Source organism: Anabas testudineus, chromosome 19, assembly GCF_900324465.2.
Source record: "Anabas testudineus chromosome 19, fAnaTes1.2, whole genome shotgun sequence".
NCBI lineage: Eukaryota > Metazoa > Chordata > Actinopteri > Anabantiformes > Anabantidae > Anabas > Anabas testudineus.
Window position 1 is genome coordinate 17813707 of NC_046628.1, and position 24161 is coordinate 17837867.

A 24161-nucleotide genomic window follows, 5' to 3' on the forward strand; every position below is an offset into this window, starting at 1 on the left:
CTGACTCCTTCTCGTTCTGTATCTCACACTCAGCTGGTTCAGATCTTCAGACAACAGCAGAAAACCGTATTAATCAAAGTAAAGTCTCATGCAATAACATGTGGGACTGCCCCTTTAGTTACTCCAAGGCTGCACTGATCAGCACAGGGAGGGTTACAGCTGCTTCTGAGGCTGAGACTCCACCTAACCTGCAGCTCCACCCACACTCACCTGTTCTGCATCAACCACCAACCAGAAAACACGTCACCACGTTCTTCACTGGGAGTATCTGGTGCCTCTTTGACCTCGTGGGTGGTTTGACACCTTGTTTCTGGATCTGCTTGTGTCTGCTGCCTCTGCCTTGTTCCACCTGTTCCTTACCTGTGTGACACTCTGTGATAACCTGCTTACGTTCTGGATCTACCTGGGAACTCACCTGCCCACTGTTTAATCCTGACCAGTGAGATTAAAGAACACTTTGTGCACGTTCCCCGATCTGAATCTAAATACCAGCGAGGTCGCTGCTCAGAAGCTTCATTCATTCAGTGTCCAACAGGGACGTCTGCTGGTGAAGACCTGAACAGCAGCCAGAACACAAACCAACCAGCACAATGATCAGAAGTCCGATACTCCACTAGAAGTACAAGTACCACTTCAGTCTTTACTTGAGTGGTGAGTGCACACTCACTCTGCTCTAAGTGGTAGACACAGTGACACTGGGACATTTCATTGTTTAGATACTGACGGTTTATTTAAACCCTTGGAAATGGCAGAGGCACAGGCTACAAGTATCTGAAGCTAATAAGCCATGAGCACCAGATAGATATCAGATCAAAAAACATATTTACAAATATAAATTAACACATATTCAACTGCAAGAGACACTGTGACAGCAAATGTACTGAAATGGTATAAAATGGTGAATAGAATAATGATGGAATGTCTTTTTATAATGAGAAGAAGTCAGCTTACATTTATACTGTGCGTAGTGCAAGGAATACTGTCAATAATAAAAATGAGATCATTCACATCCGTCACACCTTTGGTCCAAAGACGACTGAATGACGATTAGAAAAGACGGATGAAGAGTCACCGATCACAGACAGACTTCACTTGTTTTTTAATACTTTTTTTCAACATGCTGCCCTGGGTAAAGCCACATTTAGTTTGGATACAGGTCCGACGAGCACAAACGTCCTACTCAAACTAATCACAAGCAGCTCAGCGGTGGCAGTGGGTTTGAGAGTCTGATCCTGCTGTGAGGAGAACCTGAGGCACTGGAGAGGTGCTGTTGTACATCCATCTGTAGTTTAAACCCCGTTTCTACACCTTCAACCACACCGCAGCCTGCGGACTGAGAGAAGCTACATGTAGTGTCTAAGATTTGATCAATCAATGCCAAATTTAGTCAGAAATCACAAACAACAGGCGACATTTTTCACTGGGAAGCTGAAACCAATCACTCGAGGTCTACTTACTGTTTCTTCCAGAGCTTTAAACTGCCTCTGATGCTCATCATCATCATCATCACTGTATGGAGCAGTGGCATCACTGCATATAAGGGGTTATCATGTTAAAATGTTCTGGTCACAACTGAGCAAAGTTTATCCACTAAGAAGAACCACGACAGGGGATTGGAAGCTCTGGGAAGAAAGAAAGCTAGTGAGGGGACTTTTACTGCTACTGAGGACAAGAATGAACCGTCACCAAAGCAAACTTCATTCAAAAAAGTTCAAATTTAAAGCCAGACAGCCAATGCAGAGGTTAAACTTGTTTTAATCCTCCATCTGGTCGCCTCAGACTCATTTAGAATTAGCTCAGTTTCTGTCACTCAGTTTGTCTCAGTAGGAATTTCTGTAAAATGAGTGATTTTGCTGCGGCTGCTGTGAATGCAGGACGATGGACGAATAACCGGTGACCAGTGTGAGTCGCCTCACCTTTGATTTAAAATTTTCCTTCTCTGGACACAGACTGCATTTTAATATCAGGTGTAAACAGGGTCTAAAAATAATCAGGGTTCCTACATTATTAGAACAAATACTTGACTAAATTAAGTTCATATCCAAATGATCTCTCCACTCTGTTGTTGTCTTTCATTTCTCATCACTCTCTTCATCAATCTTTTGTCTTGTTTGAAATCACAATATTTTTCCCAAACCTTTTGTGCAAGTGTGTGAAGAGCCGGGAGTGACTTAGTGTTAACCGGAGCGGTGTAGGAACCCTGAGAGCTGTTGAAGAAAGAGTGTTGTAAGACAGTTTGGTCCAGCTCAGCTCTGCAGACTGAGGCACCATCACACACAACCTTCAGTGGTTTCGTGAGTTGAAGAAACCCACGCTGGTTGGAGACTCCTTCACTGTCACCGTGATGAAGTTAGCCGTGACGTCTGTGACGAACACGTGCTCCAGGAGACTCCGGGCTGGCCGCCAGTCTGTCTCTGTGTCCGACTCTGTGGCGTTGTTGCCGAGGCTGGGTCTGCTGTTGTGGGGGTACAGGGAGGCGTCGGGCTCAGATTCGCTGCTGCTGGTCTCGTCAGAGTCTCCAGTGCTGAGCTCGTTCAGGCTCCTGTTCTGGGAGCTGAGTCCGTGTTTCCTCTCTTCCTGCCTCCCGCTGCCGTTTCCTCGTCCGGAGCTGCTTCCTGCCAACATCTCCTTCCCCCTGTCATCTCTTAGCCTCCCCTGCTCTGCAGCGTTGCCCGCTGCCACACCAGTGCGCTGACCTCCAGCCGATGTTCGACTTATACCCCCGACTCCTCCTTTTATAACAATCCCGCTGCCACTCCTTAAGCTTGACCTCGCCACAGCGCTGCCCGTGTTGTTTCCCTGAAGGCTGCTGCCGGCCGAAGGCTTGCTGACGCTTTGCAGGTTGAGAGCTCGGAGGCTGAGCGCCTGGTTGGCTTGGTCTCGAGGTGTGGGTGAGGACGATGAGGATGATGGTTTGGACAGGCCAGAGTTCTGCTGCTTGTGTTGAACCAACCCTATGTGACCTCCAACACCCTCCTGCCTCCTCTGGGCCAGTGGGGAGCGATGGACTGATGTCTGGCCTCCCGAGAAGCTGCTGTGCAAACCCAACGACCCTGAACTTCCACCTTGTTTCAGAGGAGAAACTTTAAAGCCGTTTCCTCGGCTGCTGCCCGATTCTGAGATGGAGCGCTTCAGCTCAGACAGAGAGTTTTTACTTTGTGTTGAAGGGCTGGTTTTAATGTGGGAGGAGGAGCCGGAGGACGGAGAGGAGGTGGACAGGGAGCGGTTCATCCAAACACAGCTGAGCGACCCGGGTTTCGAGGCGGCTGTCTGGGAGAAGGAGCTGGTGGAGGTCTGGGAGGCGGAGGCAGCCTCGTCTCTGGAGGCTCTGCTCAGGCCGGTGTAGGTAAAACTGGCGGGCTGCAGTGGCTTCTTCACCCCTGGTCGAGGCTCGTCTCTGGGTGTTCTGAGGGGTTGGGGGTGGCGTTGAGGAGGAGGAGGAAGAGGAGGTCTACTCTTGGCCCTCAGGTCGGGGTGGAGTGGCTTCCTCCCACGCTTCTTCTTGCGAGGGTGATCCGGTTTGGCCAGCATGATCTGGGGCCTCTTCTGGGGGACGGGGTGGACACGAGGACCTGGTTTCGCCTTCTTAGTGTGCTCTTCATCCTCCGAGGAAGAGGAAGAAGCAGATGATGAAAGCCCAGATGAAGAGGAGTGGCTGTCTTTTGTGGCGGTTGGCACAGGCGGCTAAAAGAGCAACAACATGACAGAAACTGTTGAGGATGTTTTCAAATTTGGACTCAAAATCAACAGAGTAACTGAGATGTTACCAGAATCTTTCGTGGACGTCCCCTCGGCCTCTTCCCCTTCTTCTGGAACAGAAGCTCCCTCTCTTGTTCTCTACAGTAACAGAAACACCATATTTAAGTTAAAGCAAACAGATGTGTTCAACGTATCTAATGAAACAAAAGCACAGGCTGTTTTTATCCTGTCCACTTACTTCTGAAAACAGAGTCAGAGCTGTTTTCTACCGTTACGGCCATGCTTTGTGAATGTGAAGAACAATTCCACTGCAGTGATCTCTTATTAAATTTCAGATCTGCTATTACTCCGTTACTTTTGTTTCCTGCTTCAGTGCATTTGCATTCTTCGATCTACTCTTACTGACACCAACTCTACATCTTTTTTTCCTTCGTCCAATTTCTTCAACTGTTCCTTTTACATTGCATCAGTCATCATCATGGCACCTCTCCACACTGATTATGGCACAGCTGCTAAAGAGTCAGTGGCAAATGTGAGAGCTGTTGTTGGACCTTAACATATAAAGTCTGTTTCTAAACTTAAAAAGCAATTGTTCAAGGCAAAGTAGCTGGAGCAGTGAGCTGAGGTGACTAACCACTGCTTAATGACGCTTTAGAAAGTCAAAGCTGCAGTAATCTAAGCACTTTATAATAAAAACAAGTGTCAAGATTCCATTCTGCCGTTAACAACGTTAAATCATTTCAGGATTTGTTCCTAAGATATTAATATATTTGTGAAAGTGGAAAAAGTGTGCATTACAGCTGTTAACAAGTAAAAGTGACCAAAGATCAAGAAACGCACCTTTTGTGGAACGCTGCCAGTAACCTCGGGTCTAAAATATTTTCTTCTGGCTCCCAACTGTTGTGTCTGGAAAACATCAGAAAAATATTAACTTATATAAAACAAAACAAAACAAAACCCTGATGTATTCAAATCTTAAAAATACGATAAATAAAGTGAGTAACAGCTCAGCACAGAATCAGACGTAAAGAATTTGACTTTTTAGAGATAAATGTTCTACAGATAGAAAGATAAAGATACCTCTGGAACAAGTACTATTACAGTATCTCTATTCATTTTGGCAGTAGCACTAACTTGTCTTTAGTTACAGCTGATTCTGTCTTGTTCATTGAAACTTCCAAATTTCCCCTGGCACTTTTCAGGACAGAATAAAATAAGTCTAAATGGTTTGAAAAATGCATTTGTTGTTATTAATAAGCAACTATTTTGATAATGAAGTAATTATTTTGCTGTTTGTAGCTTTTCAAATGTGAGGATTTGATGCTTTTTTCACCACATGACAGTAAACGGAATATTTTTGGATGTTGGACAAAGAGTAATCAAAATAAAAGTTTCAGCCCTAATGTATTCCTCCATAAAATACTATGATACTAGAATAATATAGCTTGTGAGCTGCAAAGTTAGGAAAACGAATCAGCAACGATTAGAGTCACCTTTTAAATAAAGTGTTAATTATTTGCTATGTAGACGGTTGGTTGGACAAATTATGGCACTATGAGACAGTATTTTTTTTTTACGCTTATTAGATTAAACAAGAGAATATTCTGCAGATTAAAGATGTGTGCAGTATCCAAACGACCTAAATCTAATGTGATGCCCTGATAATTAATGACCATATATCTGGTACAATAACATGCAGAGCTGCACACATGGAGGATGAGTGTTGGACTGCTCTGGCAGGATGACTACTGCAGGGTTCATGTAAATACTGGGTCCGTTTAAGGCTTTTCTCCTCTGCAGGATAGAACGAGGTTCGGTAGGTTCTTCAGTCTGCACTGATTTCTGTTGATCCACTTTGGGTCTGATGTTAGCATCAGCTGCTCGGTGTGAACACGGCACAGGAAAAAACTGAAACTGAGACAAAACAGCTGCTGTTTAACGGTATACCCGCAGCGTGATTATCTCTCTCTGTGTTAAACAGATATTAACCATAATTTATCCTCGTGGGACCGGATTAAACCCCCCAACAGGAGCGTCAACACCGGGCACCAGCCAGGCATTGTCTGGTGCCATTTTCGGTGTTAGCTCCTGGATGTGTCGGCTAGCACCGGAGGCTAGCTAGCGTTAGCTACTTACTTAGACGACCACCCTCTCCACTTCACCAGATACTCAAACTTGCCCTGAGAGAGAGACACAAAGCGTCAGAGAGACAAAAACAACCGTGTCCGCTGAGAAGACGGGTCCTCGCTGAGCCGGTGGCGGTGTTTTCTTACCTTCCGCGGCCGTTTGCTGAGGATGCATTCCGCATCAAATACCTGGCCGACGGTGACCCCCTCCATTACTAGAGCCCCTCTGAACGGGCGGCACTGCGCCTTTCTGAGCGCACACGGCTGCCGTAGCTGATGAATCCTGTTTATTCTGAGACACATTAACTCGTTTAAAACACAAATGGAAAATAAGAATTAACTACAGGTTTGTTCAACATAATGCTGAGCAGGACATTATTATAATACAGTACGATTTACTTTTATGTTTCTTGTTTGTATTCTGTGTAATTCACAGTAGCTGCTGTCTAAAGTTATCAAATGGACGTAGCAGGTAAAAAATATCTCTCTTTGGAATAATGTCATAAAAATAATATGCCAACATGACTTTCAAAATTATTGTTAAGATCAGTTGTTGAGTTCGGTTTGAAGGTTCAGGTGAGAGTTTGCATGTATTTTCATTTACAATTTAAGAATTACCTCCTTTTTAAACTGAGACCTAAATACACAAACAGTAGGAAGAAATAGATTTCTAACTTTAATGAGTGAAAACGTAATTTCATAATACATACATAATAACATCATAAAAAGTATAACATACCAGAAAATGGGAAAATATAATACAAGTATTTAAACCTGTTAAATACTTTTAACAGTGTTATAGTATCCTATAAGAATAGGAAGACGAACGGAACCTTTCTGTGTGGAGCTGAAGACGGAGCCATTTGTCTGTTGCACCGGTCTTTGAGTTTCCGCTGAACTTGTTTGGTAATGTGTTGCGGTCCAGTGGTGAAAAACAGCGGTGTCCAGGTCCGAAGGTATCAACGTTTTAAAGATTGTTCAGCCAACTTTTCATTAAATTAAACCGTGTTTGTAGTTGGATGAGCTGAGTTGTGGTTTGATTTGACCGCTGTTCTGTAGCAGCCGGTGACTCCTGCATGCTGTAGGTCACTGATGTGACTGTTTTGCTGCTTTACTTGAATTTCACCACGTTTTCAATGATTATCAGTAAAACTCAGCTTCAGGTTTATTGTCACTTTCCCAACAACCACTCATTGATTTATTGTAAAGTTAAATAATTCCACTACAAACTCTTGGAAAAATAGATTTGAAGTGATTTCTGCAAACGACTGAACCTGTTAAGATATATATATATATATATATATATATATATATATATTTATATATATATTATCACTACAGCTGAGGTTTAAATATCCAGAGGTTATTGACATGGTGTGTCGTCCCTTCAGGTGACTAATCTTCAGGTGAGGACTGACTGCAGGACCAGCCATGCTGCTGCCTCTCATCCTCCATCCCTCCCTCTGCTGCCCTCGGGCTTCTGTGCTGTTAACCCGTTGTGTCCGGACGCTTCAGTATGACTCTGCCAAGACTCTGCACTCTCATGCTGAACATCTCCTGCGACGGAGGCTTCCTCTGCACTTCAACGTACAGAGCAGAGGCACTAAGACCCGGAACAGAAAGACCAGGAGCCAGGAGGAGGAGTGGAAGACTAAGAACAAGACAGTGCTGACATACATCGCAGCAGCTGGGGTGGGGATGATCGGCCTGTCGTACGCTGCTGTGCCGCTGTACAGACTGTACTGTCAGGTGAGGAATAACAAAACCAAACATCCTGATCTCAAACTAATGTTTTTGTCCTTACTGTGCCCGTGTGACCTCGCTGTTTGTCTGTCAGACGTCAGGGCTTGGTGGCACAGCAGTGGCCGGCCACGATACAGATCTAGTAGAGACGATGAAGCCAGTGAAGGAGCGCATCATCAAGATCACGTTCAGCGCCGACACTCACGCCAGCATTCAGTGGAACTTCAGACCACAACAGACTGAGATCTACGTAAGACCTAAATCACCCTCAACACATTTCCCATAACTGTCTTCTTTTTCTTCTTCTGTCTATCTTTTTACTTAAAACTGTGCTTCAACCCAAAAAACACACAAACACAGCCAAAGGTTATTCATTGCCTGTCCAAAAAATAAAACACCACCTTGATTTAACTAAGCAAATAGCTAAGAGCCTCCCATTGGATAATTACTGCATAGATGATTTTGTTTCAGATGGTAACAAGTTCTTTAACCCTAACTGATGCAGTGGAAGCTTCTCATTTCTTAAACAACCAAGTCTGAAGACACATCCAGTGGTCATGGAAATGTTGTTAATCTGTTTCAGAAGAGTCAAATTATTGGTATGAATCAAATAATAAATCTAAGGAGATGATGAAACTACTAAAACTGGGTTAAGAACTGTCCAATAGAAGAAGGTCATGTGGTCTGATGAGTCCAGATTGACCCTGTTCCAGAGTGATGGGAGCATCAGGGTAAGAAGAGAGGAGGTGAAGTGATGCACCCATCATGTCTAGTGCCTACTGTACAAGCCTGTGGGGGCAGTGCTATGATCTGGGGTTGCTGCAGTTGGTCAGGTTGGTTCAGTAACTTTATGAGTCCAAAGAATGAGGTCACCTGACTACCTGAATATACTGAAGGACCAGGTTATTAATCAGTGGACTTTTTCTTCCCTGATGTCACGGACATATTACAATATGACAATGTCAGGATTCATCTGGTTCAAACTGTGAAAGAGTGGTTCAGGGAGCAGGACACATCATTTCCCATCACACGCCATAATCAAATATAAAGGCAAAAAAATATTAAGAGTGTGTGACTTTTTCTTGGACGGACATTGTATCTTCACATCCTTTGAGTGTTTTTCCACTTACTTCTGTTTTCGGGGCGAAGCTGGAGCTCAGTTTGGATCAGGGGTTTTTGCTGCAGACCTGTTGGGTTCAGGCTAATTTTAGTGTGAAACCAGAAAGCTGTGACATGATTTGTTGTTTTCATTCAGGTGGTTCCAGGTGAGACGGCGCTGGCTTTCTACAGAGCCAAAAACCCCACAGATAAACCGATTATAGGCATCTCCACCTACAATGTGGTGCCTTTTGAGGCAGGACAGTACTTCAACAAGATCCAGGTAAAGAAAGGGTACATGCTGAAACAGATTAAACCATCTTGGATCAAACATTCTTTATGATGGTGATTATATGGTGATGTCCATCGCTCACTTGTTTTGTCAGAGTAACGAATCACAGCTTTGTTACCAGAGCACCTGTTGTAGCTGTTAATCTGGCGTTCTTCCATCTCCTGTCTGCAGTGTTTCTGCTTTGAGGAGCAACGTCTGAACCCTCACGAAGAGGTGGACATGCCCGTCTTCTTCTACATTGACCCTGAGTTTGATGATGACCCCCGGATGGCCAGGGTGGACACCATCACACTGTCCTACACCTTCTTTGAGGCCAAGGAGGGTCAGAAACTCCCTTTGCCCGGATACAGCTACAACTGACAAGACCGCCAACATGCTGATCCAGAACCCTGTTGGGTGGGTTTTAAACTGTAACAGAGAAAAGAATCTGTGAATATGTGCTTCACGAGTTAAACGGGACTTTACACTGAGAAACATTTTTGTCTTGAAAGTGTCCATATTCTGCTTAATTTATGGTTTGTTTTTTATTCTGAGGCTCCTGATATGAGATTATAAGATTTTCTACTTAAAAATACAAATACATTATAACGTCTCTTTAGTCTTCAGCTGTTTGAGTTCCTGTGTCTTAAGGCCTCCCACTCTGTTCTTATTAGTCAGCTTATGAAAGTCTTCCTGTGGGTTGACTTGTGCCCAGCTGGACCAACAACGTCCTTCAGCAACAACCGGGCTGAAAATCCTGCTGCTTTAGTTGGCAGGTTGTGAAAAACAGATAAAAACGTTGCTCGATGTCTGGTTCTGGTTTGTAACTGGTTCTGTTGTTGTTTTGTGTTTGGGAAAGTTTTTTCCTTCGCAACTGAAAAAAAAACTCTTTGAGAGACTTCTGTACCAACACTTGAACTAATGCTCAGAACAGACCGTGATGGAACCCAAAACAGAAAATCAGTTGACATCAACCAATGCAGCAATTTTCATATCTTGAAAACAAAGCAGATGGTCCAGACTGAGACCTGTGAGTTTCACCACCAACCATCATAAAACACACGTTCACCTCAAGCTCCAGACGTCTGCCTGTATCCAACGTGGAAACTCACCTTCACTAAAACACCTAAGTAACCTGAAACCTCTAAAGCAGGTTTTTGGTACAGTGATCCTGAAACTTAATAAACCACCGGCAAATGTAGGAAACGCAAGTGCATTCACAAAATATTCTGCAAATGTAGAAATGTTAATGTGGCAGTGCACTGGTCTCTCTGGGCCTTTTGAGATTTTAGTTTCTCATACTACGTCAGCTTTCGCATGTCAGATAATTGATGACCTGAAGTTACAGGTTTCTTGTTAGGACTTTATTATTAGAGGTTTTAACATATTCAGGTGCTTCAGTAAGTAGACGTGTCTTAAATTGGACATGACGCTTCTTTCCAGTCTTGAAATAAATGACTTAGAAAGTGTAAATGAATCCACTTTACTGGCACCAATATTGGAATTAGTTCTTTTTTCTTACAGGTTTAAACTTTGGAAACTTTGGTTGAGTTTTTCTCCTTTTCACCTGCAGATGTTTGTTGTTTGTTTCACCTGTGGTCGAGGCAACAAATCAACACATCACGTGAAGTGTGTAAATCTGAATCATTTACCATAATTAACAGTTATTATAACAGCTCATTGATCAGTTGTTAGTCTGAGGATAAATGAATGAATAATGACAAAGTGGGATTTTCATAAAAGAAAAACAAAAACCCATCAGAGTCTGTAACTGTGCAGGACATGAAGTTAGGATCCATGTTACCATGAGCTCAGATTTCTAATTTTATCAAGAAAAATAACATCAAAAACTCCCTGTTAACATAATAAATCAGCCGTACGGTGAGTTCATTGATGAACAGTGTGCACGATTCTTTGTTTTCTTATTAAAGTTGATTGGTCCAGTTATTTAGCTTTTTATTTCATCATTGTACTCTGACTCTGTGCCTCCTTTGTCCCTTTAAACCACCAGTTATTCTGGACAATCACGCTGTAATTTTTCCTTTTGATTTTTATTCACTGTACAAGAAGCAAACCTGTTTCCTGTTCAGTGCTTTGGCCCAGTTTAAGATTTTCATACTGTTTATTTTTCAGATTTCTGCTGTTTTGGACACCAGGTGTCAGCAGAGGAACAGAAGTGCTTTGGCTGTTGCCAGAAGATCTGAACTGTCATTTGTTTCTAGGAACAAAAATCAGGACACTTTAAGTTTAAAGTTACAACTTATCAAAGGATTTTCTGATTTCACAAAAAAAACAAAAACATCTGAGCTGTTTATTAGTATTCATTACATCATATTTGGATGATGTTACATTATTCTGCAGAGTAAAACAGTAAAAAGTAACTGATAAATTATAGAGAAGTTAAAAGATTTCACAGTACATGGAATTACACAAGTAAAAGTACCTCAAAAATGTACTCAAGCACAGTACTATAGTAAATCTATCTAGTTACTTTCAGTACAACAATGATGTATAGATGGTTTGTCATGCTTTTATTTTGTAGGCCGCCACAGGAAGCCGAGCGTCTTCTCCCGCGGGATGACGGACATCACCGACGTCAAATCCCAGCTCGAGGTTGCCCTAGCAACTCAACCACTGAACCAATCAGATGAAGGTAAACAAAGCCGCCCCCCCAACACCACCTCTCCGTCCTCACCCTCCGCTACACCGCCTTCGCTGGAGCAGGGAGGCGGAGGGTCCTCATCAGTCCGGAGTCCTGGAGCCGAACGGAACCGTCTGTAGGATTTTTACCTTCGTGCGTAAAAGCTTGCGTCCTGTGCGCGCTGGTGGGCGCAGTAACCGCGTCCTGTCGGTGTCGGTGGTTCACGCTGGACACATGTAGCTGTCCTGGACACGATCCGAACCCGGTGTTCAAACCGTTTCATGTGAAGACACGCAGAGTCTCTGTCTTGGATCGTGGTGGGACTTTCATCGCGGATTTGTTCCTTTGGCGTCTCTCTGTCTCTCTCTCTGTGTCCGAGGGGAGGCTGTGCGCTGCCGGGTCTCATCTCATGATGGGACACGGCAGCTGTCAACTGGCGCGAGGATGAGCCACAGAAGCAGCCCGGCCAGGGCGTACGACTTTCTGCTCAAGTTCCTGCTGGTGGGGGACAGCGACGTCGGGAAGGGCGAGATCCTGGCGAGCCTGCAGGACGGAGCCTCCGAGTCCCCCTACGGATACAACATGGGTGAGTGAGTGGTTGTGGAGAGGGGGTTTAGTAAACACAAACCCACCTGTGTGGTTATTTCTGGACGTTTTACGCACGGATTTCCTGGTTTTACGCGCGGTTTACGCACAGAGGACAAGTCTGAATGAGCCTGAAACAAACCAAGAGACAGCTCAGTAACGTTACTCCTTTATTTTAAGAAAGATACAATTGACATAGAAGAAGGTCATGTTTAATATGTAGTGAGTTCTTAATCTGAGTCACGTTTCCATGTTTCCATGTCCTGTACGGAGAAATCTCTAACCTGACACCAGGTCGTTCCAGAGCCAAATGAAGTTTGATGTCAGTGGATGTTGATTTCTAAAATATGAACACACAGATATAAAACATGTATTTCTAAACCTTGTGTTGGGATCGTCACCTGATGTTCCCTGTGAATCAACATCCATAAACCTACTGGAGATCAGACGGGACCATAACCACAGAACCTGCCTGAGATTCTTTGTGTTTTTAAGTTTCCTGCAGAATCACTGTGAACCAGTGTGAGTTGTCTGTGTGTCCATGGTTACGCTGCAAACAGGAAGTGATCACACTCGATTCAGCTCCCTTAATGTGGACAGAATGTAAACAAACAGAGGCAGCAGTTCAAGTTCTGCTGTCTGAAGAAGATCCAACTGTTAAAGTCTGTGAGTGACCAGCTATTACTTATTCAAATATCTTTACCCACAGAAACCCAAACCCAGATCTTGAAAACTCGTCTAGCAGGCAGCCCAGTGGAAAAGTAAATATACACAGAGTAGAAAGAAGTTTTATTTTATTTTAAATCACAGACTCTTCACTAAAAATAAAAAGGTGCTGTAATTTAGTTCTTGTTAAGTACGGTACTTGTCAGTACATCTCTGTCTCCATTTAATTTCAACTTCATTTAATTACATTCAATGACAGATTTTGCTCATATTAGGACGTTTCATGTTATTTAGCATCAAGTAGATCAATGAGATAAAAAAATAACATGATGTAGTTTAATTATAATACATTAAGACATATTCCAGTACAATGTTTATTTTTCTATTTGTGTGTGTGTGTTGTACTTTATGCAGTAGTAATACAGTGTAGTGGTTTAGTGGCCCTGCAGTAGCCTGTGTACAGTGTGTACTTTGACGTGTGGACAGCGTGTGACTCTGCAGAAGCCTGCGAGGTGTTATTATTAAACGCCGGCAGGCAGCTGCTCGTGACTCACACTCGCTCTGCAGGAGGTCGACAGGATGCTTCCACATGATGTAACGCACACTGTGTTGGCCGTGTTGACTGACTGCACACGCTCAGTTGCATAATTACAACACAGCCTGTGTGTTTGGACAGAACTGAGCAGGAAACACTGACTTCTGTTACGTGTATAGATCTTATTTCCATTTAATACAGTGGTTGAAATATGGAAATAAAAGATGACACAAAGAGTAAATCTGTGAAACAAAGAGAGAAAAGATCCAGACCCCGTCTGGACTTTACTGTTCACTCTGGATTTATCACTTTCTCCCTGCTTCACTTTGTGACTGAGTCAGATCCAGACGAGTGGAAAATAAATCTCTGCTCTCTGTTTTAATACAGGCGACATTTAGCTGACAGCGACTTAGTGTGAGGGCAGTAAATGCCTCAGACTGTTGACATAACCAGCAGAGAGGAGGAGAGAGACAGGAGGTCAGAGGTTGAGCATGTAGGACAACATCAGGCTGATCCCAGGTCCAGATTCTGAATCGGTGAGAGGAGCTCAGAGAAACGAGATGAAGAGCTGAGCAGAGTGGACACGATGACATATTCCTCTTTAACAGGCATCATGAAGGTCTTCTTCACAACTCTGCACCTGTCACACAAATCTGAAATGAATTCCTATGTGTTACTCTGAGGGAGGAGGACCAGTAACTCCTGTTGACTGTAGCTGTCTGCTGTTTCTGGGTCATCACGTTTCATAGACCAGGTATTAGAGGAGAGAGAGACATAGCTGCGGTTCGCTGCCTCCCTTCCAGAGTTTTGTGGTGAAAACAGGGGACGGCTGTCGGCTTTATCATTGTCCCAGCGGGGGCTTCGCTCTTCAGCCAAGTCCGGAGAGGTTCTACTATTACAGGCTGCGGTGGGAGCGACGATGCCAAAACCACACGAGGAATCCTTAATTATAGGTCAAAGAAGACGCAAGCTCGGAAAAATGTACTCACACTGTTTCATACTCGGTTTTATAGAAGTGTTGCTGCTTTTCTATAACACTGAAGCAGAGCTGTGCCCCCAATGAAAAGCTCTGTTGTCCTCACACCTTATGAAACAGTGACCTGCACACGGCTCTGTCAGAAGCTCGTCTAGCTTTCTGTATTTCTCTGTTCCCTTCTCTTTCTCCGTCGTTGGCATTGGGAATAACGTCACACCAACCCAGTGGGAAAACCAGAACAACTCCAGTTGGTAGCAAACCAGTTAAAACCAACACAGACACAGACAGAACTGTGTGTTCACTGAGACACTTATTAGACAGAAAGGTTAAGAAACAGGTGATTACTGCAGCTGTCACTGTGTCGATGTGCCGAGCCGCCATGTCGGATTCTGAGAACAGTCAAGTTGTAACTTCCCAATTTAAATAGATCTCTTTAGTACTATTAGTATCACAGGAAGTCTTAGACGCAGTGATTGAGCCCTTATCTTAGAGCGGTTTGGTCACATCCGCTCTGTGTCACAGAAGAAGAGGAGAAGGTCATTGTCAGTGTAAAGCGTGAGGGGGGTTGTGCAGAGAAACTCACGGGTAGATCCTCCAACAGGACCAGGACCCAAAACACAGTGACTGAGAAAAGGGAAGTACTCAGTATTAGGTTCTAATGTTTCTACCTGTGCCCCGTTCTAAACTAGTGTCACCCCCTGCAGGACGTCCTGTCTGCCCGGAGAGCAGCTCAGTGACAGACGGATCCACCCTTATACCACTTTAATTACATCTTTACTGCTTGTGGCACTCTGCTGTGTACTTTTACTTTGTTGGAACAATGAAATTTCCCCATTGAGGAACCAATAAAGTCAAATGTAAACTTTCAAATGTCTCATTGAAGATTAGAATCTCGGATGATTTCTAACTGAGCATCAGCATTTTATGAGACGCAGCTTGTTTACACTTTGTGCGATCGACACTTTCGTAACGTCGTCTCTGGATGTTGTGTAACTTCATGAAAACACTTCACTCTACTCAGCCTTTGAAAACGGCTGCGAGTCGAGCAGCCTCTGGAAGACTTGACGCTGAGAGCGGCCCAGTGGGGGGATAATGATGAAGAAAGTGGAGATGCTGTTGCCAGGAGAGGCTGACTCACTCCTCAGGATGTGTGATCCCACTCATACAGATGGGCTGACCTTGGCAAACACAGAAACACTTTCCATCTATCAAACATGTCCGTTTATTGTTTAGATCACACACGGCCTACAATCAGCAGCAGCTGCTCTGTGCAGGGGAGTGCGAGTGACCGTGTGACAGTGAAAGGTGACCTGCAAACATCCACTGTAGCATTAATGGAGCGGAGCCACCGACAGAACATTAACACAACAAGACACGAAGCGAATGTGTTCAGGCTCAGCTGCCGGCACTGTGGCATCACTTCACGAGGACGTGTAGCTGACGTCTCCCCGTCACTCACTCGTCCATGTCCTTATGTCCTTATGTCCTTATGTCCTTATGTGCTGAGGTTCTGATACTTTCAGAGGGAACGGTGCTGTTTCCACTGATGACTACAGTCTGTGATGGATTATTGAACTTAAACCAGTAAAAACATTCAGATTCAGGTTGTTATTGTTTAATGAAGTGTGTGTTACGTTGTCGTACCAGTATTCCAGTGTAAGTACTTGTACTTGTATCTGGGCTAGTAAAAAGTGATGTCACTGCCTCCCTATCATTAATTAACAGGAGGATTGTTCTGATCCGGTCTTCACAGGCCACTAACTAACTGAATTCATCTCCAACCTCAACTATTAAACTGTGGAAAGACAAACACTGAGAGCGCAGCAGGCAGCTCCAGTCTGTGCTGTTCCACTGGTTCCACGTCTGTCCACAAACCTCCCTGTTCCAGCCTCTTATGTAACACCACTTTCCCAAGATGCTTCATGTTTCATGCATGCTGCCAGAGTGTGTGTGTGTGTGTGCAGTAACTCTAACATATGTGTGTAGGCTGAACTGGTGTGTTGCGGTTCTCCCAGAATAAATATTATATCACTTTTATTCCCCCAGATCTTCCTCCTCCTCTCGCTCCAATAGTGTCCGTCTCTTCCTCTCTGAGTTCAGTAATACCAGTACACAGTTGGCATCGTTGGTGTGTGGTGTTTACTCGTACTTTGACCAGATATCTTCAGATTCAAATCACGAAACAATGATCAATTTGATTGTTCTATGTGACACAGCTGCATCTAACTGAACCGGACACACAGGAGCAACTTGATCCAAATACTGGAGGTTCTCTTTCATCTAAATGCTTCAGTTATTGTTGTGAATGAAAGATAAACGGTACGATGGGACTCGGACGATCGAAAGAAAGTGCAAACAGTGGGTGAAGTAATCGCGATGCAGTGTAATCCAGCACGTAGCTGACGGCGTAACTAGAGGTTAACTGGTTTAACTGGTTTCAAAGAAACAAGATGTTTAGTTACTGGGACTTTGGCCAGTATCACTCCCTGTGTTTACTGTTAGTCAGGCTGATGGGCCCTGAGCTCCTCTGGGTGTAACAGCAACGATCAGTCTGAAGAATTTATATGGTGTGTGTGTGTGTGTGTGTGTGTGCGTGTGTGTGTGTGTGTGAGAGAGACGCCCGTGCAGAGGATGTTTTCAATCACTGATGTGATTAATATTACCCATAACGGTGGTGAACTGTGTGACAGAAGGTCACGTACCTGAAAGTCAGAGAACAGACTGTGTTCAGATCCCAGATCAGTTTTCATTCATTTATTCGTCAGCCTCTCTCATCTCTCTCTGCTTGTTTCAGGTCGGTTTGGGGTTCAGTTTTATTCAATAACCTGCAGCACAAACTGCAGCTCCTGCTCAGTAAAATCTGTTCTGTTTGTTCTGTATGTGTTTAGTGTTTAGTTTGGACGAGACCTGTTCCAGGTGGGTCGACATTTAGAAATCAAAGATTAACCCACAGCAAATATATTTATCTCATGCTCAGCTTTATGAATCAGTTCATAAAAGACAGAGTACTGGTAGGTTTGAGGGTAATAAGCAGTAAGTCTGCAGGATGATGTTGAGACACACATCCCAACGTGGTTAATACAATCGTTGACAGTGTGACTAATAAAAGTGACAGGGGACCATTGAGTGTCCAAACTTTGAGCTGCTATAAATGTGATGGTGCAAAGACGACGTTATTCATGTACAAGCTCTAAAACAAGAAGAGGAAGCTCAGCCTGAGGGACACTCAGCTCCTGCTCTGTGTTGAATCATTGTGAAACCACTTGTGTGTTTTTCACCATCATCGGCCTGTGTGTGCGCTGGCTGACATTCACGTTGCATCATGTTGACGTCTCCTCCCTTCGCTCTGGTTGGACGTCAGCTCCTCCTGTGGACGTGCTCAGGGCGGGAACACAGATTGCAAAGAAAAAAGCACAAAGACTCAAATCACAAGTTGAAACTGAGAAATCACTGCTCTTTTTCAGTTTGATGCCAGCAACACATTTGAGGAAGTTGTGAACCTGCTGCTTCATTACTGATTCCAAACATGTCTCTTTCTTTGTCTTCTTCAGTTTTGTCTCACAAGTTGATTATTTGTCCTGTTTTTGTCTCAGGAATCGACTACAAGACGACCACCATCCTCCTGGACGGGAGAAGAGTCAAGCTGCAGCTCTGGTTTGTAGTTCAGAGTCAGACGTTCACCTGACACCTGGATGAAACCCAGTGCTTGTCTGTTTCCCTCCTGCTGTTGTTCACAGATCTTCACAAAGTGAACCAGACCAGGACCTGTATTTAAGAAGTTTCTCAAAGTAGGAGATCACTAACTGGCCAGAGATTGTCACAGTGTGAGTTTGTGTTCAGAAATCCTACTGTCCTGGATGTGGATCCACAAACTAGACCAGGATCCTGAAAGACTAATGTTAGATTTAAGAATCATCATGTTCCCCTGGATACAGCTCTGTCTGGAAGTATCTATGGACTTCGGGCTGTTAAATATTATTTCACATCACTGCTTCACTACAGCAACAGAACAGGTTTCAAGTAGATCATCAGCTTTTAATCGTGTTTCTTTTAACTCTGGGGTTCAACTGCTTCAGTGGTACAGGTCCTGGGGTCGGTGCTTTGACTTGATAATGAGCTTTTTCAGGTGACGTGTTGGCAGCAGCTGTGTTTCCACACTACATCTGCAGCTGCAGTGGAGTGAAGTAACCGAGGAGCCTCAAGACGTGAACAAATGTTTTCTGTGTGCATGTTTTTAGATTCAGTTCACATAAACATGTTTAATTAAGACGCTCACTGATAGTTAAGTGTCACCACGACTTGGACGAGACGTGACCGACGTCAGCGTGAAAGCAGAAAAGTTCTGTACCTTTCTTCAGTCACACATGTCAAAGGGTCCTTCTTTACTTCCTCAATCCCTTGTTCACTACCTTACTTGCTTCCTTGGACTGCTACTCGTCCTCTGAGACCACTGGCACACAACGGGACACAGTTTGGCTGGTTTTACCTTTGTCTTCCACCACTCGATGTTTACGTGTTAAATCCTTCACACACTCACTGAGAGAAGCTCAGGGCTTTATTATAATGCTCTTAAAATGCTCCTGACATGTTCTGCACACACACTTTTAGGCTTCACTGAGATATTTTTAGAGCAGCTTTAGCTTTCAGCCCACTGAATATTAAATAATTAATCAGAAACTTTGATGTTTAAGCGGATGAGATGCTTTAGCTGTTTGAGTGTCTCTGAGCGGCCTTCGCTTCTCCTCTGGCTACACACAGTTTAAGTAAATCCTCAGTCACTTTCAACAACAACACACAAAATCATCCCAACACTCCAGTTTGGGATGAAGCAGACTTACTGATGACGGCATAAAAGGCCTGAATGAGCTTTAGTCAGAACTGTACTGACAACATTCATCATCTCAAGGCTTCATATCATAAGGTCAGAACCCAACAGTCCCCCTTGAACAAGCACCAGGAGACAGTGAGCGTATAAATGTGTTTAAATCTAACAGAGTGAGACTGTCTGATGTCAGGTTATTCTAAAGTAGTGGGTCATGGTAGGAAAAGACCCGGCAGCCTGCTGAACTCAGCATTCAGACAGCGAGGTGGAATATAAAGGTTCAGGAGATCAGACGGGTATGAAGGGACACTCTCTCCCAGCAGATGATGTGTGTTTCAGTCCCGCTGTCCTCAGCCTCCAGGACTCAGTTCTCCTTGTTCTTGGTCTGCGTTGTGCTTCAGTGTTCTGTAATCTGGCTTGTTGAACGGCTTTGATAAAAAATAACAGTGACAGGATGATAACCACAGATGGACTCTCTCAGGATTAGTTCATGCTGAACCAGGGTTGTTTTGTTGGACCTCTTCACTTCATTATCCAGCAGCTGACTTCTATCTGGCCCGTTCAGGACCAGCAGGCCAGCAGCCAACCATCGTCCTCACGAGCCAACCTAAACACTGCTCTGGTATTCAGCTCAGAGACACAAAAAACAAACCAAACCACAACACAGGCCTGTGTTTTCTGAGAGGACTGGATGGTGTGACGGTAAAACTGTCATTACAAAATAACAAACACACATAAAACTTTATTTATGCAGAGTCTCATAGAAACTGTGTCATTAAGAAAGAGAAACGTTACAAACTAAATAGTATTTTCTGTCCTGAGTCAGGTTTCAAGGCCCAAATAAAGTCAAGACCCGTGAGTCTGATATAAAGATCGGGTCCCGTTGAACACCAACAACTGTTAACAACAACACCTCCAGAGCTTTAAAAGAAAACCGCTCTGAGAACGGTCCTTAAATCCTACAAGAGATCTTGAATCAAGACTATAGTTCCGTCGGAGCCGAGCTCTGGAGGTGCCGTCAGCAAACATGCAGCTGTTTTTCACTTTGACCCAGAAAAACGAAATCACAGAACACGTTTTCTGTCGGTAGCAGTTTGACCACGAAGATTCTGATCCTTTATTTCCTCTGTTTTCAGGGATACTTCTGGCCAGGGACGATTCTGCACCATATTCAGATCCTACTCGAGGGGAGCACAGGTAATGATCCAGGGGGGAGGTGAAGCACAGACTGGGACCTGGTACCTTGACTAGTGAAGGGACAGACTGAGTTCTCTGCTGCAAATGAAAGAGCTGTTAACAAACTTAAACTTAGTTAAAAAGTTCTTCAGTTAGTTATTAAGTTAGCATCCTGCTAGCTGTTGTTGAATCACTGGTAGCTGTGACCAACTAATGAGCCTCAGCTTCATGTCGCGGTGCTCGGCGCCCTGCACTGGAGACTGGACGCAGCCGGTGTCGCGTCAGCTCGCGCTGATGCTTTTCTACTTTCCTCAGGAAGACGTTTCCTCAGAGTTTGCTGAAACATCTCACTTGAGTTATTTTAATCATGTCAGAGGTGTTTGTGATCTCAGAGCTGGAAATGAAGCTGTTTTCTGTTCTCGGTGTTTTTAACTTATTTCCCTCAGTTGAAGATAATCGTGAGCGTTTGTCTTTGTGAGTAGTGAGAGGATGTGTGAAGAATCTCATCCCACACAGAGCGCTCTGTTCCCAGAGGAGAAAAACACTTCGTTGAATGAAGTTGTGTTGTTGGCGTCACTCATCAGGCTATTAGTGGGTACCGAGGAGAGATCACCATGGCAACAGTGACAGCATCACCACACTGAGGCTAAAACCTGATCGTGATCATTAGGTGTCAGGATTAAAAGTCCTGAATTCAGTTCCTTTAAAAGGCCTCAGATCAAGTCTTGATTGACTTTGTGTCTCTTTTTTATTTAGTATTTTTTTGAACCCTTGTTCCACATTCACCACTCCACTTTCTAATTCACATGAAAAAACATCACGTTTTATTAAAGAGTTAAAGTAATTAACTAATGACGTCGTTTTGTTTTTTTGCAGGGAGTTATTCTTGTGTACGACATCGCCAACCGCTGGTCCTTTGATGGGATCGACAGGTGGATCAAGGAGATAGACGAGGTCAGTGACCAGTCCATCACCGCTCTGCCGCTTCATGAGTTTCTCAAATATTTACTTTGATTCTTTCTGTGTCTTATTCTCACATTTGTGCTTCAGTCAGGAACCATGCATTCAAAACAGACACCACTTTGTGCTTTATGGACTTATCAGGTAATAAAAATGTCAGTAAGCTCGTGAGTCTAAAGTATTACTGCATGGTTCTGACTCTCAGGGTGCTGACTGCCCTTATTTAACCAGGGTGAGGTGTGTAAGCAGTCTGAAAGGAAACCTGCACCCTCCCAACTTCTCAGCAGATAGTTTGATTAAACATAAGAAATAAAGATCACTATGATCCCTTCCTGTTAAAAGCTAACCCTTTCTGTTTCCTGTTTACCCAGCATGCCCCAGGAGTGCCTAAGATCCTCGTTGGGAACCGTCTCCACCTGGCCTACAAGCGTCAGGTGACCACGGAGCAGGCTCAGGTGTACGCCGAGAAGCTGGGCGTCACCTTCTTCGAGGTGAGCCCGCTGTGTAACTTCAACATCACTGAGTCGTTCACCGAACTCGCTCGAATCGTCCTGATGAGACACGGCATGGAGCGACTGTGGAGACCCAACAAAGGTGAGTGAACACCTGCTCAAACCCCTACAGCACGTGTTAGTGTATATTTTCTATTTCACTCTGGTCTGTGCTGCTCTCTGCTGGACACTGAATAAATAGTACATTTGAATTTAAAATGACCCAGTGAGGTTTGGTGGTTTACTTTCTGTTTCAATGATCATATTGTACTTCTGTCCTCTGGACGTTTTGTGGACACACGCCTGTCTAGTTTGATTGTGACACTCAGTGCTTTCACCTTTTCTTTCATTTCATTTAAACAGCACTGACTCTTGTGGAGTCACATGCTGTAAGGCATTAAACACTGTACGATGTGGATGTCAGGACAGGTTTTCTGAACGAGTCCTATCTTCCTGTTTCTGTCTCTCAGTGTTGAGTCTCCAGGACCTCTGCTGTCGCTCCATCGTGTCCTGCACTCCGGTTCACCTCGTCGACAAGCTCCCCCTCCCGCTGGCTCTCAAGTCCCACCTCAAGTCTTTCTCCATGGCCAATGGCCTCAACGCCCGCATGATGCACGGACGCTCTTACTCCGTCATCACCAACTCGCACCACGGCGCCACTAAGAGGACTGGAGGGACGCTGCTGAAAAAACCCAAACTGCTCGGACCGGCGCCGCTCAGCCCGTCTGCACAGAGCTGCAGAAACAGCTGTAAAATATCCTAACAGCTGGATGTCGAGTCTCCATGTGCAGGGACCGTGGCACATTAACGCATTGGTTTGTTTTTCAGACAGAGAAGATGGAACCAGACGTGACCCCCCGCGGCACCCAGGTCACTGTTACTGCAGCAGAAGAAGAGGAAGTGGAAACAGAAGCAGTTTGACTTCACTCACAGGAACTCACACAGCTGAGCTGACACCAGAGACTCTCTTATCACTTCTTCCAAAGCTCAGCGTCATATCTGAGTTTAGAGGACGTTAGAGGGGAACGGAGCCGATTCGGAGGTTTTACTCTTGTTAAAGGCGCTTCAGTGTCACACTGATGTGAAAGAGAGGAGGCTGAGGGGACTCCAGAGGTCGATAGAGGAATGGTCCCAGTTTAATTCTGCTCTGGTCACCTTACACTGGTTTTCATGAAGTCTGAACCCATGAGCCCACATAGTTCGACGCTTAGATTGTGTTGTCCTGTACAGCACTGGACGGAAACCTTCAGTTTCTTGTAGCTGTCAGCTGTAGCAGGAAGGTGATTAACCAGGAAAGTTCAGCTGGTGACGTGTGTTTCTGGTTTCATTTAGTCTTTTAGTGTTTTACATAGAAACAGTGAACGTGGGCTTATGAAAAATCAAACAGCTGCTGTTTCATATGATTAACACCAGTGTTAGGAAAAATCGGAGATCATAAAAAATATTCAGAGAAATAAGCTGCAGCCAAGAACAATAAAATAAAATAAAAACAGCTGTTAGTGTGACGGAATAAAAAACGTGTGAAAACTATGCAGTAAACTGTGAACGGACGGTCGGATAAAAACCAAACACGTGCTGTAACATGATTTGTTCTCATAATTACGAGACTCACGTTTTAACATCTCATAAATGTTTTTTTATTAATTTCATGTTCACAGTATTAAAGATTGAACATTTTATTTAAATCGTGACTTTAAATAAACGTTTAAATAAACTATTTTTCTGATTCTCACAACCCTGTAAAATAAAAAATAAATAAATAAATATTGTGGCTTAAACTATGAACAACTTTCTTAAAATAGCTCAGTTTTCTCAAACAGGAAACACTAAATGTTCCAACTGGAACCAAAATGACTTTATTGAAATGTTAAAATTCTATTAGAATCCAAATTAATGCTTAATTTAACTTTATCTCAAAATATTTGTCATTTCTTTTTTGACTTTTTTTTTAATGAAAAAAACAGAACTATACTTTAAATTCTTTAATTCTTTTTTATCTTGTGGCTTTTTCTCATGCTATTGACTTGATTCAACAATCTCTGATGTGTTCTTTCCTGACAGTGGCTTTAATATTCTGTAACTGGCTGAGAGTGGACTGTGAGCCTCAGGTTGGTGAGTTGGTTCAGTAATAAAACACCTGACAGCAGTAACACACGTTCTTCTTGTTCATGTAAAACTTACTACAGGTGGAATTGTCCTTTACAGCCTCCTACACAGTGACTTGTGCTCAGTATCGTGCAGCTTTTCTACAGAATACACACACACACACACACACACACACACTTGTACATAGAAGCACTTTGCACACTGTACTTTTTGCACATTGTACTGAAACCTGACAACATCTAAATCCTTCACGGCTGTTTTCACTC

The 24161-nt window shown here is 43.8% G+C and overlaps 3 protein-coding genes across 5 annotated transcripts; 2 read left to right on the forward strand and 1 right to left on the reverse strand.

The window, feature by feature from the left end:
• Positions 1-725: 725 nt before the first annotated feature.
• On the reverse strand, positions 726-6078 carry LOC113156830 (chromobox protein homolog 2-like). Its single transcript, XM_026352180.1, has 5 exons — positions 5973-6078; positions 5836-5879; positions 4540-4605; positions 3768-3837; positions 726-3684 (listed from the first exon to the last, which is right to left on the reverse strand). The coding sequence occupies exons 1-5, from the start codon at positions 6036-6038 to the stop codon at positions 2284-2286; spliced, it is 1647 nt and encodes a 548-aa protein (XP_026207965.1). The 5' UTR covers positions 6039-6078; the 3' UTR covers positions 726-2283.
• A 594-nt stretch (positions 6079-6672) lies between these two features.
• LOC113155832 (cytochrome c oxidase assembly protein COX11, mitochondrial) lies at positions 6673-11472 on the forward strand. 3 transcript variants are annotated; one of them, XM_026350539.1, is made up of 6 exons: positions 6673-6781; positions 7217-7574; positions 7663-7818; positions 8824-8949; positions 9130-9354; positions 11071-11472. In XM_026350539.1, the coding sequence occupies exons 2-5, from the start codon at positions 7257-7259 to the stop codon at positions 9316-9318; spliced, it is 789 nt and encodes a 262-aa protein (XP_026206324.1). In that variant the 5' UTR covers positions 6673-6781; positions 7217-7256; the 3' UTR covers positions 9319-9354; positions 11071-11472. The 3 variants fall into 3 exon arrangements, with proteins under 3 accessions (XP_026206324.1, XP_026206323.1, XP_026206325.1); XM_026350538.1 differs by lacking the exon at positions 11071-11472 and having other exon boundaries at positions 9130-10884; XM_026350540.1 differs by lacking the exon at positions 11071-11472 and having other exon boundaries at positions 6676-6773; positions 9130-10884.
• Positions 11473-11479: 7 nt separating this feature from the next.
• On the forward strand, positions 11480-23339 carry rab40b (RAB40B, member RAS oncogene family). Its single transcript, XM_026350537.1, has 6 exons — positions 11480-12164; positions 17934-17994; positions 20299-20359; positions 21215-21292; positions 21670-21892; positions 22260-23339. The coding sequence occupies exons 1-6, from the start codon at positions 12023-12025 to the stop codon at positions 22550-22552; spliced, it is 858 nt and encodes a 285-aa protein (XP_026206322.1). The 5' UTR covers positions 11480-12022; the 3' UTR covers positions 22553-23339.
• The last annotated feature ends 822 nt before the right edge of the window (positions 23340-24161 follow it).

What these genes read in the sequence shown, in the direction of transcription:
- LOC113156830 (XM_026352180.1), bottom strand. Translation starts at nt 6,038, where the DNA reads ATGGAGGGGGTCACCGTCGGCCAGGTATTTGATGCGGAATGCATCCTC. An exon ending in TGGAGAGGGTGGTCGTCTAA is followed by an intron (nt 4,606 to 5,835) that starts GTAAGTAGCTAA and finishes GATGTTTTCCAG; the next exon opens with ACACAACAGTTGGGAGCCAG. An exon ending in GACGTCCACGAAAGATTCTG is followed by an intron (nt 3,685 to 3,767) that starts GTAACATCTCAG and finishes TTGCTCTTTTAG; the next exon opens with CCGCCTGTGCCAACCGCCAC.
- LOC113155832 (XM_026350539.1), top strand. Translation starts at nt 7,257, where the DNA reads ATGCTGCTGCCTCTCATCCTCCATCCCTCCCTCTGCTGCCCTCGGGCT. An exon ending in TGTACAGACTGTACTGTCAG is followed by an intron (nt 7,575 to 7,662) that starts GTGAGGAATAAC and finishes TTTGTCTGTCAG; the next exon opens with ACGTCAGGGCTTGGTGGCAC. An exon ending in CACAACAGACTGAGATCTAC is followed by an intron (nt 7,819 to 8,823) that starts GTAAGACCTAAA and finishes GTTTTCATTCAG; the next exon opens with GTGGTTCCAGGTGAGACGGC.
- rab40b (XM_026350537.1), top strand. Translation starts at nt 12,023, where the DNA reads ATGAGCCACAGAAGCAGCCCGGCCAGGGCGTACGACTTTCTGCTCAAG. An exon ending in CCTACTCGAGGGGAGCACAG is followed by an intron (nt 20,360 to 21,214) that starts GTAATGATCCAG and finishes GTTTTTTTGCAG; the next exon opens with GGAGTTATTCTTGTGTACGA. An exon ending in GGATCAAGGAGATAGACGAG is followed by an intron (nt 21,293 to 21,669) that starts GTCAGTGACCAG and finishes CTGTTTACCCAG; the next exon opens with CATGCCCCAGGAGTGCCTAA.